Source organism: Carassius gibelio, chromosome B3, assembly GCF_023724105.1.
Source record: "Carassius gibelio isolate Cgi1373 ecotype wild population from Czech Republic chromosome B3, carGib1.2-hapl.c, whole genome shotgun sequence".
NCBI classification, from domain to species: Eukaryota; Metazoa; Chordata; class Actinopteri; order Cypriniformes; family Cyprinidae; genus Carassius; species Carassius gibelio.
Window position 1 is genome coordinate 5,997,582 of NC_068398.1, and position 18,175 is coordinate 6,015,756.

An 18,175-nucleotide genomic window follows, 5' to 3' on the forward strand; every position below is an offset into this window, starting at 1 on the left:
CTCAACTGTTTCTAAAATTTTAGACATAAACTGAGGATTTGAAATGGGCCTATCATTTTCCAGTTCACTAGGATCTAGTGAACTTTTAACCACCAGCTTGAATGGTTTTGGGATATGACCTAAAGATAACGACGAGTTAATAATATTGAGAAGCGGTTCTTCGGCTACAGGTAACAACTCTTTCAGTAATTTAGTGTGTACAGGATCTAATAAACATGTTGTTGGTTTAGATACAGTGATACCGTAAGCTTATATAGCTCTTCCTGTCCTATAGTTGTAAAGCACTGCAGTTTATCTTTGAGTGCGATGGATGAAGCTAAAGTGTGAGACGCTGTAGAATCTACATTTGTTATTTTATTGTTAGATATTTTATCAGTGAAGAAATACATAAAGTCCTTACTATTAAATGTTGATGGAATATTTGAATCAGGTGGCGTCTGGTTATTTGTTAATTTAGCCACTGTGCTAAATAAAAACCTTGGATTGGTTTGGTTATTTTCAATGAGTTTGTGGATATGCTTGGCCCTGGCAGTTTTTAGAGACTGTCTATAGCCGGACATACTGTTTTTCCATTAGCTTTTCTCCATTTGCGTTCAAGACTACGAGTTTCTTTCTTGAGAGAATGAGTATTACTGTTATACCATGGCACAGAACATTTTTCTCTAACCTTTTTCAATTTGATGGGGCAACAGCTTCTATTGTATTAGAGAAAATAGTGCCCGTGTTGCCAGTCATTTCGTCTAGTTCATGTGTATTTTTGGGTACACAGAGCAGTTGAGATTACAGTGGGCCCGGTGACATTTTGCTTGACTCCAAAAGGGTTTATTAGGTCTGTAAATGCAAGTCCTGATGCATCATTTGTAGACCTAACAGAAAAGTGTGGCTGCTAGCCTTAGGTGTCAATCAAAATGGTAGCCTATGGCAATTGGCTTCAGGTGTCAATCATAACACAAGAGTATGGTCATGTTGAAAAAAAAAAAACAGCATATGCTGGTTAGGTATGTTTTGGGACGCTGGTTTGAGCTGGTCCTTAGCTGGTCATGTGCTGGTCTTAAACTGGTCAAACCTTAAACCAGCAAAGGACCAGCATAAACAAGCTCAAACCACCGTCCCAGCTTCAAAACATACCTAACCAGCATGTGCTGTTTTTTTCAACTGGGTGGTCTCAGGTGTCAATCAAAACTGTGGGGGCATGGCCACTGGCTTCAAGTGTCAATAGTAATGGAGGGGTGTGGCCACAACGTTCAGATTTTCTCAGCAGTAGATCAAAATCGCATTCCTGTGAGATGTGAACAAGTGATATAAATGCTATCAGATCACATTCCAACAACCTTCAAACACAGCGGAGGATAAAAGAGCGATGAAGTGGGAGTGGGAGAAAGTGGAGTGTGTGCGTGGTTGGGAGTTCAGTCTTCAAAGCAAACAAAATATGTAAGCTGATTCTTGAGAAACCACATCAAATGACACGAGTGTGTGATCGTGTATCGTGCCCAACATTAACTGCAGGTGGACTGAGGGAGCGAGTGAGCAGGCGGCTTGTACCAACCCACTGGGTCCAGGTGGACCATTAAAACAGGAACACACACACACAGCTTGAGTAAGTGATGTTACACACGCACACGGAGGAGTGGAGCGCCGCGGGCACACTGGTGTTTCCTCCGCCTGCTTCAGATGGACATCAAACACAAGCATGTTGTGTTTCTGGCTCACAGGATGCAAAAAAAAAAAAAAAAAAGTGTGTTAGAAAGATAGAAATGAATTTTAATGAAATTAAATAAACATGCAAACGGAGTCTAAAATGAACACTCAACAAGTACCAAATGTGATTAAACACTGTTAAGTAAATAAAACAGCAGGATGGAAATGTTAACACACTCGGCTTACACCCATTAATGATGATCACCTAGTCTCTCCTAATGTGAGTTACAGTAAGTCAAAGATTCAACTCAAAAAATTACATACCAGCTAGTAAAAATACATTTGTCATGATGACTGGCTGGAAAATTACTGTTATAGAAATACACATGTATTGTAAATAGCACTATACAGATAAACATAACTCGACCTACATTTCTTTTTAGCTTTAAATCATGTTTTTAAGGGACATTTTGTTCAATAGAACTGATTATTTTTGAGTTATTTTACTGTTATTTATATAGTTTTTATTTTATTGTGAATTAGCTTCCTTTCACTTTTCAATTTAATATTATATATGATGTTGTCCTTTTGTCATATTATATTTTGTATCATTTTTCAATCATTTTTTTTAAACTTAATTTCAGTTAATTTCAAACAACACTTTTAAATTAATTTTATTTTCGGTAACAATAACAACACCAGTGGTGACACATAAATATGTCTTATACTAAACCACCAAAAACAGTTGTGAGGAATTTAATTTAGTTTCTGTGAAATGTAGCATCGCCAAGACATAGAATAAAAATACAAATTTTAGTATTATTTATATAGTATTTATTAACTTCTTTTTATTTGTTTTTATTTTTATATTAGAATCATTAGAATTTTTACAGGGTTTCTTCAGTAATTTTTGCTTTTTTGTGTTTTTATTAGTTATTCATGTATATATATATATATATATATATATATATATATGTTGTTGATCACAATAAGATACAAAAAAGAACAGCATAATTCCATTGTCATATGAATAAAAGTGCAAAACCAAGTTTCAATTCAACTGCCTTTAGTGTGTAAAAAGTTAATGTTGAAACCTGAGTGTTTGTATGGAAAGTCTGTTAAATCAGTTACACTACAAAAACGGCACTATTTTGTGGTTGCATCACTGAAACTAAAGATCTGCCAACATAAATGAAACATCAGAGCTGCCCGGTCTGAAGCTCCAGCAGAAACTCTCCTGCCCTCGCCATCAGCTTCCTGTGGAGGCAAAGGTCAAGCAGGCAGGCCATATTTGGCGGTTTCTCAAGGTCGTGTGCTCTGGGTGATTTTGTGTTCCATCACGGAGGCCAATCGGGTTTGTCCCTCAGTCTTGTGGTGAGATCAAAGCACATCTATAGGTTAACGTGCAAAGCCAAGATGGTGTTTTCATCTCTTAAAGCATGAAAGTTTTCTGACTAAGTCTCGGTGAGCTCATATGTCAATCGTGAGCACTTGCGCTTCGATGACACGTCTGCATGCAAACCGCTTTGACGGAGACCTGAATTTTGACAGGACGTCAAGAGCAGCACATCTTCAGTCTATCAGTTTAACCATGAAGTATCACATACACACGCCTTTGAGATTCACTGAAGAGTACAAACGTCTTCCGGAGACAGACCATAGGCTGCGTACCCACCGCGACCACAACATCCTGCCGAAAGTCCTGTACGTCAGGAAGCTGCGTCTGTACTATCAGCACATCCCCTGAGAGTTTAACACTGACTGAGGGGATCCAGCGAGATCCAGTCTGACTCATGTCTACTCAAAGTGTTCATTTCCAAGGATTCATGAGGGACAGGCGTCAAGATGAATGCTAATCACCAGTAAACATCACACCACATCTTGTTCACCTGTTGATATTTCAGTCGCCTTTTTTGTGATTAATAAGGCATGCATCATTTAAATTTACTCACCCTCGGGTCATCCAATATGTAGATGAGTTTGTTTCTTCATCAGATTTGGAGAAATGCAGTATTTCATCTCTTGCTACTCAACGGATCCTCTGCAGTGAATGGGTGCCGTCAGAATGAGAGTCCAAACAGCTGATAAAAACATCACAATAATCCACAAGTAATCCACATCACTCTATTTAATCAGTTAATGTCTTGTATAGTGAAAAAAAAAATCATCAGGACATTGTTTATTTCAGTTCTGGCCAAAATACCAATCCATAATAAGGCTTCCTCCAGTAAAAAGTCCATCGACTGTTGTCTCTCGCATCAAAATAAACCCACATGTGTGTTTTGATCTGTTTTCGTTGCTTGATCTGTGCAGATTTCTCTCCTGATTCAGATAAGACAATGTTTTCACCGGAGAAAGCAATATTTATGGACTTTAATGATGGATTTGTTTCTTAGAAACGTTCATCTTTTGTCTTCACAAGTCATTAACCGATGGACTGGAGTGTTGTGGATTATTGTGATGTTTTTATCAGCTGTTTGGACTCTCATTCTGACGGCACCCATTCACTGCAGAGAATCCATTGATAAACAAGTGTTGGTTAGAAGAAACAAACTCATCTACATCTTGGATGAAATGACAGTGAGTAAATTTTCACTTTTGGGTGGACGATTTCTTTAAAATGTTCAAGTCATCAGGCCTAAACCTCCTACATCCCTGAGAACATGAACAAATGTCTGAAGATGAATTTAACATTCAGAAGATCAGAGGAACAGACAGATGTAGGGGAAAAGCGAACGAGGTGAACAGACAGAGGGCTGACTAATTACCAGTGCTTGTTAAAACTCATTACAGTTGTGTTATGTTTAGTTAGTCGCTCTTTATAGTTCCTACAGTCCTGCTGCTCTTTAATGAGACGAGCTTGTAAAAACTGTGTACAGAGTGAAATACTAGTCTACTGCAAAGTGCACACTACATAGTGAATATTTCGTGTTTAACAACATTTCAAACAGTAGTATGTAAGTTTAGATGAATGGCAGGAAGTAGGATTTACTAGTGTGTTCAAACCATTTTGACTGGAGCAAGATGGCAATGTACTTTGTCTACAACAATTTTTTAACTCCACGTCTGCAAAATGATGAATAAAGAATGTGCATCAGGTGGCTTTTTGCTTTTTAAAATTTGCTTATTAAATTCATGAAGGTGCTGTAAACTTGCATGTACAAAAGTCTACTATTTTGTGCATGCAAGCTACTTTTATTGTATATTTATATAAAGGTTCATGCACATTCAACTCAGAAATACAATCTTTCAGATATGACTTTAGCACAGCTAACTCAAAAAATACTTAACACCGCTGCAATGCATTCTGGGAAATCCAATGTTCTGATTCACAATTGTTTAGTGTTTTAAAATGCTGCTAAGTAATTGCTAAGCTGTTGAAGTGGATTTAGCAAGTTGCAATGCAGTTTTTTGGACATTCGAGGGGTCGCTAGGCATTTGATAAAGAGTTGACGTTTTTTTATTTATATAAGTAACACCTCAAACGCTGAAATCAAATTGTTATTCTTCATCCTGTTAGCTATCTCAATTCAAATACAGAAATTGAACAGGAAATCAATTCTGAATGCCACACCGACCTCATTTTATATCATTCAAAATCCAGTTGCAGTTCCAGTTATTTAGCATTTTCGGTCCAATCTTGGGTAAAAATTCAGTCTATCTGAGCTAAAAGAATGATGAGCACTTTGCATTATGGGATACAGTGTGTTTTACTACACTCATCTGAATTCACGCACCATCATCATTCTTAAAAATATGACCCTTCTTATCAAAAATCCAAAACTTCCAGCGATTCTCTATGATATCAGACTGTCAAACCTTTTCGACTAAAACAGGGACATTTATTTGTGGTGCTTTTACACAATGTACTTTCCCAAAATCACCAGTAAGTCTTCAGTAGAGTTGAAGGGAGGTGACTCGGCCTGTTTGATAAAGATGACTAGTCTTTGGCCAGATAACCCAGTAACACACTTAAGCAAACAGAGGAGATGGGTGGTGATGGCAGAATTAACCGTTTGTTCTGTTCAGACCTGAGCTCCGGTCGCGCTGTTTCTCAGGGCGTTGCATCAAAACGTTCACTTTCCCGCAGCTCCTCGAAGCTGATACTAACCAACAGTCACACCTTCATCCAAGATCAGAGAGGGAGCGTCGATCTCAGACTGAAATGAATCTTCACTTCTCATATTAGTCATCTGCAGAACAGCTTCTAAAATTACCTAGTGGTGGATGAAGTACACAAAATCATGTACTTGAGTGAAAGTACAGAATGATATCTTAATAAAATATTACTCCATTAAAAGTATAAACTACTCCTTTGCAATTTTACTCCAGTAAGATTTTTTTATGTACTTAAGTATTACATGTTTATTTTGTAATTTTAACTTATTTGTTTGTATATTTAAGAATTTCATATACTATATTTTATATTATCCTACAGGTCAAAATATCTTGGAGGAGGTGGGCTTGTCATACATCAAAACATAATATTAAAAAATCTATTTAAGTTACTGATACTTGCAAAAATCAAGTGCAAACATGCATACCGAATACAAACACATGAGGAAAAACAAAAGGTGTGTTGATGAACAATGTACTGTAAAAACAGACGGCAGTATAAACATACTACTGTAAAACTCATTTGAAACTGCTTCAGCAATGGGCCTTTTTTTGCGTTATTTTAATGTTATTTTTAGTTTTTACACTGTTGAGAGCATGATCCACAAATGTGGACATATTTGCATTCAAGCACTTTATACAGTGGGCTTGAACAGCTTATCCTTTTACCGCAGATTTAGTTCACAAACAACTGGCAGTCGTGACCTAAATATGATTTCCCTTTACTATAATCAATCCTAAGATTCGTCATTAGTAAATAACCTTTTGCATCATCAGTCACATGCGTATCTACTTAAGCTCCGAGAATCTCCCACTCATTTTGAGTAAGACTCGTGAACCCAATGAATTGTTAACTGGAGACTCACTCTGACCAAAACATTGTAAGCTTAAGTTGATCATAGGTCTGATGGTTTCAATACTTTTGGAAAACGTAGGCTAGATCATCTGAATCAGTGATTTGTTGACTTGAGAACAGCTGCAATCGGATCAGCCCAATTCACTAATAAATCGTCCAGGCTACATCTACATTAATCCGAATACATTTGAAAACGGCATTTTTGTTGTAAAAAAGCTCTCCATCCGCACTAAAGTTTCTCATCCACGTTGAAATGTCAGAAAAAAAATTAATTTGCTTTACCGCGCATGCATAAAGCTTAAAAAAAAAACACTGAGATGATATGTTTTCGTGCAGTTCTTCAGACAGGATGATTTTATTTAGGAAAATATCTCACCACTCACTGATGTGTTCATGTCACACTCACTTACGATTGTATGTCTGATCTAAAAGGTTTAGCTGCAAACAGCAATGCAAAAGATGCCTTTTAGATGAAAACATATTAGTGTGGACAAGATCTCAGTGCACTTTTGCGAACTGATGTAACAGGTCCACTGAAAAGAATCTCCTTCACGAATCTGACTCCGCTGCTGAAAAAAACAAAATATGTTAGTAAGGTATGTTTTGATGTTGGGATACTGGTTTATACTGGTACTTTGCTGGTTTAAACTGATCCTTTGCTGGTTTATGCTGTTCCTTTGCTTGTTTAAGATGATCCTTTGCTGGTTTATGCTGTTCCTTTGCTGGTTTAAGATAGTCATTTGCTGGTTTATGCTGTTCCTTTGCTGGTTTAAGATGATCATTTGCTGGTTTATGCTGTTCCTTTGCTGGTTTAAGATAGTCATTTGCTGGTTTATGCTGTTCCTTTGCTGGTTTAAGATGATCATTTGCTGGTTTATGCTGTTCCTTTGCTGGTTTAAGATAGTCATTTGCTGGTTTATGCTGTTCCTTTGCTGGTTTAAGATGATCATTTGATGGTTTATGCTGTTCCTTTGCTGGTTTAAGATAGTCATTTGCTGGTTTATGCTGTTCCTTTGCTGGTTTAAGATGATCATTTGCTGGTTTATGCTGTTCCTTTGCTGGTTTAAGATAGTCATTTGCTGGTTTATGCTGGTCCTTTTCTGGTTTAAGATGATCATTTGCTGGTTTATGCTGGTCCTTTTCTGGTTTAAGATAGTCATTTGCTGGTTTATGCTGTTCCTTTTCTGGTTTAAGATGATCCTTTGCTTATTTATGCTGTTCCTTTGCTGGTTTAAGATGATCCTTTGCTGGTTTATGCTTGTCCTTTGCTGGTTTAAGATGATCCTTTGCTGGTTTATGCTGGTCCTTTTCTGGTTTAAGATGGTCATTTGCTGGTTTATGCTGGTCCTTTATCAGCACATGACCAGCATGAACTAGAAAAGGACCAGCATAAATTAGCAAAGGATCAGCTTAAACCTGAATTCTCCAGTTCAAAATAATGAGGAACGACATGTTTTTACGGAACATAGTACAAAATATGATGTTTTGCTATAGATAGTATAGTAGTAAAGTGCAAGTTTAAAAATAATAATAATAAAATACTCTGATAAAGTGCATATATGTGAAAAAAATTACTTACAGTAACAAAGTAACAATGCTTTGTTATTGTCCACCACTGCTTGCAAAATTGTTTAAACAGTCCTTGTTTAGATGTTCAGGACTGGCTCATTCTGTGGTGCGTTTTTGTAGTGTCATCTATATTCTGACATGCTATCAAGTATAATTGTGAAAAATGCTTTGGGATTTTCTACAGCCCAACCAGTTCTTTTATTTAACCAGAAAACTGACCTTATTCTTCAATTACAAAAGCATTCCAGAGAGACTGGTGCATTGTGGGTGTCCATTACGGCCCAGCAGGCATCAGTGGGCGGCCGTCTTTGTAGGTCTCTAGATTAAGGGTGCGGTTGGATGGTGGATTCAGAGTCAGCGCTTGGGAACTGGACGACTGCCCGCAGAGAGAGTCAATGGCTGAATGCAAACTGACGTGGACGCACTTCGCAAGAACACGTGCTCATTTGGACACTGTTTTGAGGAAAATTGTCTATGAAATGAACAAATATGCATGTTTGATGCAAAAGAGTGTATGAACAAAACTCAGTGCCAAAATGCAGGTTATTTTGAATATACATTAACATAATACAAACCAAATTCCAAAAAAGTTGGGACACTGTACAAATTGTGAATAAAAATAGAATGCAATGATGTGGAAGTTTCAAAATTGTATTCAGAATTCAACATAGATGACATATCAAATGTTTAAACTGAGAAAATGGATAATTTTAAGGGAGAAATAAGTTGATTTTAAATTTCATGGCATCAACACATCTCAAAAAAGTTGGGACAAGGCCATGTTTACCACTGTGTGGCATCCCCTCTTCTTTTATAGTAGTCTATAAACATCTGGGGACTGAGGAGACAAGTTGCTCAAGTTTAGGAATAGGATCGTTGTCCCATTCTTGTCTAATACAGGCTTCTAGTTGCTCAACTGTCTTAGGTCTTTTTTGTCACATCTTCCTCTTTATGATGCACCAAATGTTTTCTATGGGTGAAAGATCTGGACTTCAGTCTGGCCATTTCAGTACCCGGATCCTTCTTCTACACAGCCATGATGTTGTAATTGATGCAGTATGTGGTCTTGCATTGTCATGTTGGAAAATGCAAGGTCTTCCCTGAAAGAGACGACGTATGGATGGAGCATATGTTGTTCTAGAACTTGGATCTACCTTTCAGCTTTGATGGTGTCTTTCCAGATGTGTAAGCTGCCCACGCCACACGCACTCATGCAACCCCATACCATCAGAGATGCTTCTGAACTGAGCGCTGATAACAACTTGGGTTATCCTTGTCCTCTTTAGTCCGGATGACATGGCGTCCCATTTTTCCAAAAAGAATTTGGTACCTGTCCCAGCTTATTTGGAATGTCTAGCTCTCATGAAATCCAAAATGAGCCAATATTTGGCATGACATTGCAAAATTTCTCATTTTCATCATCTGATATGTTATCTATATTCTATTGTGAATAAAATATAAGTTTATGAGATTTGTAAATTATTCCATTCCTTTTTTACTCACAATTTGTACAGTGTCCCAACTTTACCATTTATGAATGGTAATTTGGTCAAAAATAAAAGTATGTTCATTAAATAAAACCACTTTTCCTCCTCTTTAGAACGTTTAAGCTGCTCTACAGTTGCTAGGGTGTTCTGGATGGTTGCTATACACACAAGTGTCCAGTTGAAAAAGTCTGATCACTTGGTTGGTTTTGAAAAGAGATTCAATCATTATTGAAAGCACCTTACATGAATGACTGTACAAACTCACAGAACTCAGTGTGCGAGCGTGTATGTGTCAGATTAGATCAAAAGCAACTGAAATAAGCCGTTTGAGTTCACTGGAATCATAATCAGAGCGGTGGGATCTCACCCGTATGTGTTCATGTGTGCACATACATTTTTCTGTCTGGATACACTCTGAAATATATAAAAGGATGTATTAATTATTAATATATTGAATGCATTAGAAGCATAAAAGCATCTTTGTGTGCTTGAACTACACTTTATGCTTGAATACTTATGAAAACCAATGACATTATGTTGGACAGAGATGAAGGGAAAAAAGAGTTGTGTGTCTGTGTGATTATCTGTTAGTTTTCTACACCTGATGACTTCCTCACCACCAAAAACAAATCTTGAAAGTCTGAGTGCGGGTCACCGTAGATGTGCGATGCATCGATCGACTATTTCTGTTCTCCTGCCGTCTCAAAGAGCTGGCACACGTTCAGACGGCTTCGCTCAGAGAGGAGCGAATAACTTTCCTCGAAACGCTCCTGGTCATTCTGAGACAAAAGAACCACTGGGAACTCAACTGGGATTATGGGTCACCCATGAAAAGCTGAGTGGGCGGTTTTGACACAGGTATCTTAAAGAGACAATTCAAAACGAAATTGTCAATCATTTAATCACCTCATGTTGTTCCAAACCAATATAAATGTGATTTTCTGTGGAAAACAAAATAATATGTTTAACAGAACATTCATGAATGTTTGTTATTTATTACATGGCTACTACACGACATTTAAAGTGTGTTTTCTATATAAATCAACTCTTCCAGTAAGTAGTGCACATCTACAGACTGATATTACAGGTAGAACTAACGATCCTTGTGTAACAAGTGATCCACTTACTGCATAATTATTAAACATTACCCAAGATTATCTGCTCATAATCATGCTGGATTTAAGATTTTAAGCCTTCTTAAACCTCATTAAACTTAGATTGAACTCAACACAAACTTTTCCATACAGAAACACAACAGTTAAATACTGACAAACTCAAATCTCAAATGTCTCAAATCATAGAAAATTAAAAACGATCCTTAAAGTGTGTAAACATGGAGGCTATTGGCGCTAATAATGACTCAAAACCCCATGTGACATGAAATATTCCTGTAAATATCTGACGACTTTATCAGTAGCAATCACACAGAAAAATATGAAAAATAATAATTGTTTTCAGACAGGTTTTCCCAAACACTCCTCCAGCTCATGCCTGACTTCCACTGGATAGCCCCGCCCCCAAAATCACTCCATTGGTTAATTAAGAAGTTGTCACTCAAACAACTTTAGTGAATTTTAGCCACCAAATTAAGAGACTTTCTCATTGTTGCTGCGACTTTTGTTAATGTTTTACAATAAAGAGCTTTTTCGGTGATATTTAAACATACTTGGCGATTTTTTTAAACCATTTCTGAGTGTTTTTAGATGCAAAGACGTGTTCTGTGTGAACAGCCTCTTCGGATAAAGTTGTCTGACTACAGAAATATAAAAAATATATAGTTTGATTGGGACTTTAGCCGTAAGAATAGGCTGTATAAAAGGATTATGAATGCAAAGGGGTGATTCGGCATGATGCTGTCGCGAATATGCTAATTAGCTCATGACATCATCTAGTGACTTTTCAACCAGGTTTTAGCTACTTTTCATCAAAGCAAAAAATATCACAGTGTTTCTTTTCTTTTTTTTTTACGACTTAAACAACCAGTGAATGATTTATAGCATCCCTAAAAATTTTACTGACTCCACAAACTATCCGAACAGGAACAGACAGACGAAAGCAGGACATTATTGTGTGCATGTTGCTCTGGGCAGAGGAGTTGCTCATGTACACTGCTTCACGGAGAGCAGATCTGTGTCTAAACATGTTATGAAATGCCTTCTTTCATTGGTCTTGTAAGCACAGTATGGAAAAAGCATCACATGCACTCCTAAAATAACGCTACGTCTATTGTTCTTTAGGCTCGGGAGAACCCTCCTCATATCAAGATATGGATGTTTGGAAAAGAATAATGTCCTTGGTTCTTCAGATCAGCACCAGATCATAGATGATTTCCAAAGAGCTAGGAAATAAAAAGTGTATCTAAAAGGAGTGAAGATTCTTCCATGACAGCAGACTGATAAAGACACGTGCATGATGCAGTTCAGCAGCGGGATGTGTATGTTTACCATCTGCTTTTGAGGAGCTTCTTCGTCATATTTATATCTCTGTCTCTCGTTATCAGTTCTTCAACATCACTCATTATCTCACCCTCTAGATGAGCCTTGACGTCAGCCTCCGTATTAAGGTCGCGACCCCTCATTCCCGCTGACACATTGGGATTCCCTGACCTGACAAAGAAGTGGGTTACACAGATGTGTTGAGCTACACATATTCAGTATCACACAACATGTTTCATGATAAGAAGCTCTTGCCTTTAGCACTATAATAATGCAATCCTCAGATAACTACACCCTGTTATTCATACATCACGTGGCCTGTTCGTCTCGTTCAATTCACTGGCGGTTTTCTACAGTTTAAGACATTAAACTTCAGACTGAAGCTCTTTGTGTCCATAAATCTTCTGGAAGCTTGCTCAGACTGGAATGAACTCGATGAATTATTCTTCCAGGGGTGTATATTTCATCTAACAGTTGCATGTTAGGGACAATAAACATAACATTTCTCAAAATCAATTTCTGAAGTGGACACAGATAATGCAACAAAAATTGTACTTGTGAGGATTTGTATACACAGAGGAAACCCTTACTAGTGCCAAATCTGTGCCAAATTAGACAACTTCAAGCTGTTGCGCTCACGCCGAGACAGCGCTCGTGTAGACATTACTATCCCTCACAGTGTTGTAGAGTCTGCGGTTTCCTCTTGGATTTGGGCTACTTCATCACTGCTGCCACAGGCTGTTTTTCATGTCTGCGGGTGGAAGCGACCGCAATAACGTGTATTTTAGCCCCTGGAAGGTGATTTTTACCGGGGGACCCCCTTGAAACACGGTTAGCTTGTGTTAGTTTTGAGTAGCAATTGGGCGTGTTTTTTTTTGTGAAAACCTGGCAACCCTTCTGTCAAGCAGGTGATATTATTATTGCTAACATTGTATCTCATCGAAAAATACATATATATTGGTATCATCTGGATTAAAGAGAAAAAAATCACTTAATCTGATGTTTACGTGAATCAAATAGCCTTGACAGCCGTGGAGCTCCACAACTATTGACTTTGTCCTCTCTCACAGGACGTGTGTGTGTGTGTGTGTGTGTGTGTGTTGTGTGTGTCTGTGTTTTTGTGTGTAGGTGATGTAAAAGAGAAAAAAGCAGGCATTTGGACCGAGGCAAGGGAGGGGAGACTCGAAATCTTTCTCAACTTAAAACACATCTTTACCCCGTTTGTGTTATTTTACTACCTATTCAAAGTATGAAACATTGGTATTTCAATGCACAGCATGTTTTTAGTCGTATTTTTAAGGGGGCCGACCCTCAGATAGGTATTTTTTGAAAACCCTCGTGTGTTTTTTTTCCATTCTACCATCCTGTGTCTTACAAATATGCTTCAAATCTCCAATTACATAAGGTTTGTAAGCTCCTCGAACAGAGACACCCAACAGATAAGAGAAAAGGTTGATTATAAATACATTTTATTGATTTAAAACAGCTTGGTGAGGATAAAAGTGGACTATTCTGCACAGAAATAGCTAGTGAGATGGACATTACTCATCATTAACTGGCTGTTAATTGCTGTCTTTGTGTGGTCACGACAGGTCAGTGTATTTCTGTCCTTACAATCTTACAAACGCTCTTCTGTGTGTGAGTTTGAGTGAAGCGTTGGCTCTGTGGACCTCTGTAAGCCTCCATCTGTCTGGTTGGCCGCCGGCCCTTGTTTTTCTGCTGACTGCTGGCTCTTCAGCGCCTCTCCAGCAAACATCTTGTGTTTTTCTGCTGACGCGGAGACACGGTCGAGTCTGAGGGGAGACCTGCCATTGTCTGCGCTCGCTGACCCCTGATTGGCCCTGACACCAGAGGTGAACGTGAGTCACGTGACCAACCAGACGCCTGTTCCCCTGATGAACACAGACACAATCCAGCGCCTGTTAAAGAGCAAGTCACTGGCACCTCCAGGAATATGACATTTACTTATTTATATATATATATTTTTTTTAAAGAAATGTATACTTTTATTCTGCAAGGACACATTGATCAGAAGTGACATAATGTTACAAAATTGTAGAATGTTTTGTTTCAAATAAATGCTGTTCTTTAGAACTTTCTATTCATCAAAGAATCCTAAAATTCTAACTGCATCATGGATTCCACATTTCATTTTGCAAAATAACAGTTTTTTTACATTTTAATAATATTTCACTGTTTTTACTGTGTTTTTAATTCAAATGAACCGCAACCTTTTTATAAAAGAAGAGATTCCTTTCATTAAAGCATTAAATGTACTGACCCCCGTTGGATTTTGGGGTTATCTGACAGACTTTGTGAGTTTCAATAGTTACATTTAGCAAATTAAAACTAGAGCTGCATACATATTTGGATATTTAGGAAAGTGTATTTAGTGATGAGAGTTTTGAACATCATTTTGCATGGGCTCACAAACACACACACACACACACACACACATGAAATACAGTCTCTCTTTGTCTCACTCTCTTACCGTAAACGTGATCAGGCCTCAGGCAGATCTCTCTCACACGGAGGATCAGCTTACATTATTATTACTGGCTCGTACCCATGTCAACCTAAACACACACACACAGTCACATAAACACACACATACGATTGATAGAGTTGTTACTGACTATAGTCAACAGTGATAAAACACATTTCTAAAGTATAAAGGAACATATGATTTTGTATAAAAATGATGGAAATTAGGACCAAAGCAGGCGTTTGGAGACCTGCTGCCCTTCATCTGAATAAAACAAACATTCAGCCAGAGAACTGCATGTACCAGCCACCCGCGAACCAGGTAAACAACAACAGCTCACTGACCTTGGCCTCATAACACACACACACACACACACAGGTTCATCCATCTGTGTGGGATTTTTCATGATGATTCTGCCACTGCTGTGCCAACGTCCTCATGGCACAGTGCCACGCACACACACACACACACACACACACACGTACACATGGCCCGCTCCATCAGTTTTACCGTAAACATCCCATCGCCCCTGCAAGAGTGCCACAATTCATGTCAATGTCACAACAGCCTGAGAAAGTCACACACTTCTCCAGAAGCACACGTAAATTAAACACAGCAACACTGAACGCAGCTGACTTTGATTTCAGATCTGCACCACACTGTGCAAAAACACTGCATATTACAACAGACATTTATAGAAAATGTAAAACAATAAATAAATTGTTGAGCAAATATTTGATAAAATGTATTAATAATTTTAAAATGTTGTTTTATATCTAATAAATATGTGTAATATTTACATTTTACGAAATGTTTTTATTTCATATTTAACAGAAACATTCATAAATAAAATTTTATAATAACCATGTTTATTTATATTAATATTAATAAATATTAATAAATGATTTTTAAATGGTTCCAAATATTAATGAATAATATCATTATTCATGATAAACGTTCATTTAATTAATTAATTTAAATAAATTGTTTAAAATGTTTGTAAATATTATAATTGTTATTATTAAAAGTTTTATTCATTTTAATAATCATAGGTATTAATAATATTTTTTTTTATAATAAAATGTAACAAAAAAAGAGTAGATAATAGATTTCATTAATCATATTTATTAACTTAATAATATATATTTAGATTAATATATATTCTAAATGTTTTACATAAATACTCTTTATAAAATCTAATGTTATGATTTAGCAGTCAATAATGTTAATGTTATATTTAATTATTTATTACAAGATAATAAGTTAATTCCCTGCTGATAACCCTGCGTGTGATCCTTATTAACATTCATAAATACTATCAAAACATTCATTTTTATAAACATATAAATACATTGTATAAATGCATTTATGTATTTAAATACACTATACAATGCAATGCCAAAAGTAGTAACTTATTAAAATAATAATGAAATACATGGAGAATTGTGTGTGTGATCATTTGAAGGTCAGCGGTTGTCTCCAGAGTCTCTCTCTGTCTCTGGATCCCAAGAGCTTTGATAAAGCATGATCTCATGATCTCAGGACCGACGGGACAGGTTTCATCAGCTCTCCAGCTGAACACAGGTGCGTGCAAATGAACAGCCGAATGTCTCTGAACTACCGGAGAAGACCAAGACGATCAAATGTCACTCTGATTCATGTCAATATACTGCCCTCGCAGTTTAATATGACTTTCACACAAACTCAAAAGGCCTTAAAGCGACTGACTCGGACTCCATTTCTGCCTGTGAAAACATGATATTCCCTCAAAGTGACTAGAGTACAAACATCATGCTGCTAAAATTACCTTACATTATTTACATATTTAACAATCATTAATGGCTCACGTTAAATGTGTAATTATGGAACATCATTACATTATCATTGTAGCATCACTATTCTATATCTGTGAAGCTCTAGAGCCACTAATTTGACTGAAGAACCTGAATTTTGAGTCTAAACGATGAATAACCTATTGACCTGGTTTAGAGACTGGCATTTAAACAGATCATTGACTATTACTATAATATATATATATATATATATATATATATATATATATATATATATATATATATATACTGTATGTTTAATTCTATCTGGGATTCAGTATGTGTTATTTTGTCATTGTGGATTTCTGTACTGTTTATTTAGCAGGTGTTTCTCGAGACTCGGTAGTCCAGATAAAGTGGGCGGGGCAACTCTCGCTCCCTCCGAGAGGAACTCCACGTCACGATGCCCATATTTGAACTGTACACTTCCTACAGGAAGCGGGTGTCTGAGGGTCCGGCGAGCAGTGAACGCTTGCAGTCTGTCTCTTGCACATTCAGCAAGATGAGAATTAACCGCTAGATTTTGATCTCCAATGCTGTTACGTAAGCTGACGTTTTCTAGACAGTTAGCCTATGCGACTGAAAAAAAAAAACATCATAAAAAATACAGTAGCTTAAAAGATATGCCAAAATGTGCTTTTATAGAAAACTAATTTTTTAGCGATGGAAAAAAAAAATTATATTCATTTAATGTAATTTCATCTGTTAGCTACATCTTGTGTTTATGCTATAACTCGTCCGCGCATCAAGATCACATTAATCCCTAAAACAACATTAAAGAACTTAAAAAACACACACACATACACACACCAACAGAAGTCCAGCTATAAGCCTACCTGATAAATCCAATGTTAGAGGCACTAACATTTGAGCAGAAATGATATCAGACTAGATATTTATTAGAATATGTCCCTAAACCGTTTCTATAATGATGTTCGCTTCGCCCTCGGGCTTGTTTACCGTCCCAGCAGTTCCCGACAATGACGTCGTGACGCGAGTGACGTATCACCGTGGGGGCGTGGTCAGCTGTCACTGCTAAGAGCGCTTATAAAAACGAATCGGTATCCCGATCCACACGAACACAAGCGCAACAGAGCAAATCAAACAGCATCGTTCCCAAAACAGCGTTCCCTTTTCACAGACGGGCTCTTAGAACGATTCGCGGCTCGAGAGCGTTTCCTTACTGCTGCCGCGTTATTCTTTACATCTTTGGGACTCCGGTTCATTCAAGAGGAGCATCCACACGGAGTGCACCGGGACGGGACGCTGTCACCGTCCTCCTGAACGCGCTTACACTTGAAATAAAGCGGACTTTGAACTGTCAGCCACACTAGGTGAGAAGCCGATATTTTATAATATTCTGTTCCAGAAGAACTCTATGAGTACAAAAATGGAGCAGCCGTTTTATCACGACGACTCGTTTCTGCTGGGTTACGGTCACAACGACGCGGCACTGCACGACTATAAACTCCAGAAACAGAGCATGAACCTGAACCTGAGCGAGCCCTACCGGAGCCTCAAATCGGACCTGTATCAGATGAGCAGCGCCGACATGGGCTCGCTAAAACTGGCCTCTCCGGAGCTGGAGAGGCTCATCATCCAGAACAGCAACGGGGTCCTGACGACGCCCACCCCGGGACAGTGCCTCTACGGGCGGGGGATCACCGACGAGCAGGAGGGCTTCGCGGAGGGCTTCGTCAAGGCTCTGGATGATCTCCACAAGATGAACCAGATGCCTCCGCCCAACGTGTCGATTG

At 37.8% G+C, this 18,175-nt stretch overlaps 1 protein-coding gene and 1 long non-coding RNA gene across 2 annotated transcripts in view; one reads left to right on the plus strand and one right to left on the minus strand.

Annotated features, from left to right (window-relative positions):
* Positions 1-13,553: 13,553 nt before the first annotated feature.
* Positions 13,554-16,715, minus strand: LOC127952625 (uncharacterized). The gene is made up of 2 exons (XR_008152987.1): positions 14,593-16,715; positions 13,554-13,993 (listed from the first exon to the last, which is right to left on the minus strand). It is a non-coding gene; the product is annotated as an uncharacterized LOC127952625 (long non-coding RNA).
* A 619-nt stretch (positions 16,716-17,334) lies between these two features.
* LOC127952601 (transcription factor JunB-like) overlaps positions 17,335-18,175 on the plus strand; it is a 1,828-nt gene continuing 987 nt past the window's right edge. Inside the window, exon 1 of the mRNA XM_052551244.1 lies at positions 17,335-18,175. This exon is cut by the window's right edge and continues 987 nt beyond it. Within this exon, the coding sequence (XP_052407204.1) occupies positions 17,797-18,175 (379 nt within the window). The 5' untranslated portion in view covers positions 17,335-17,796.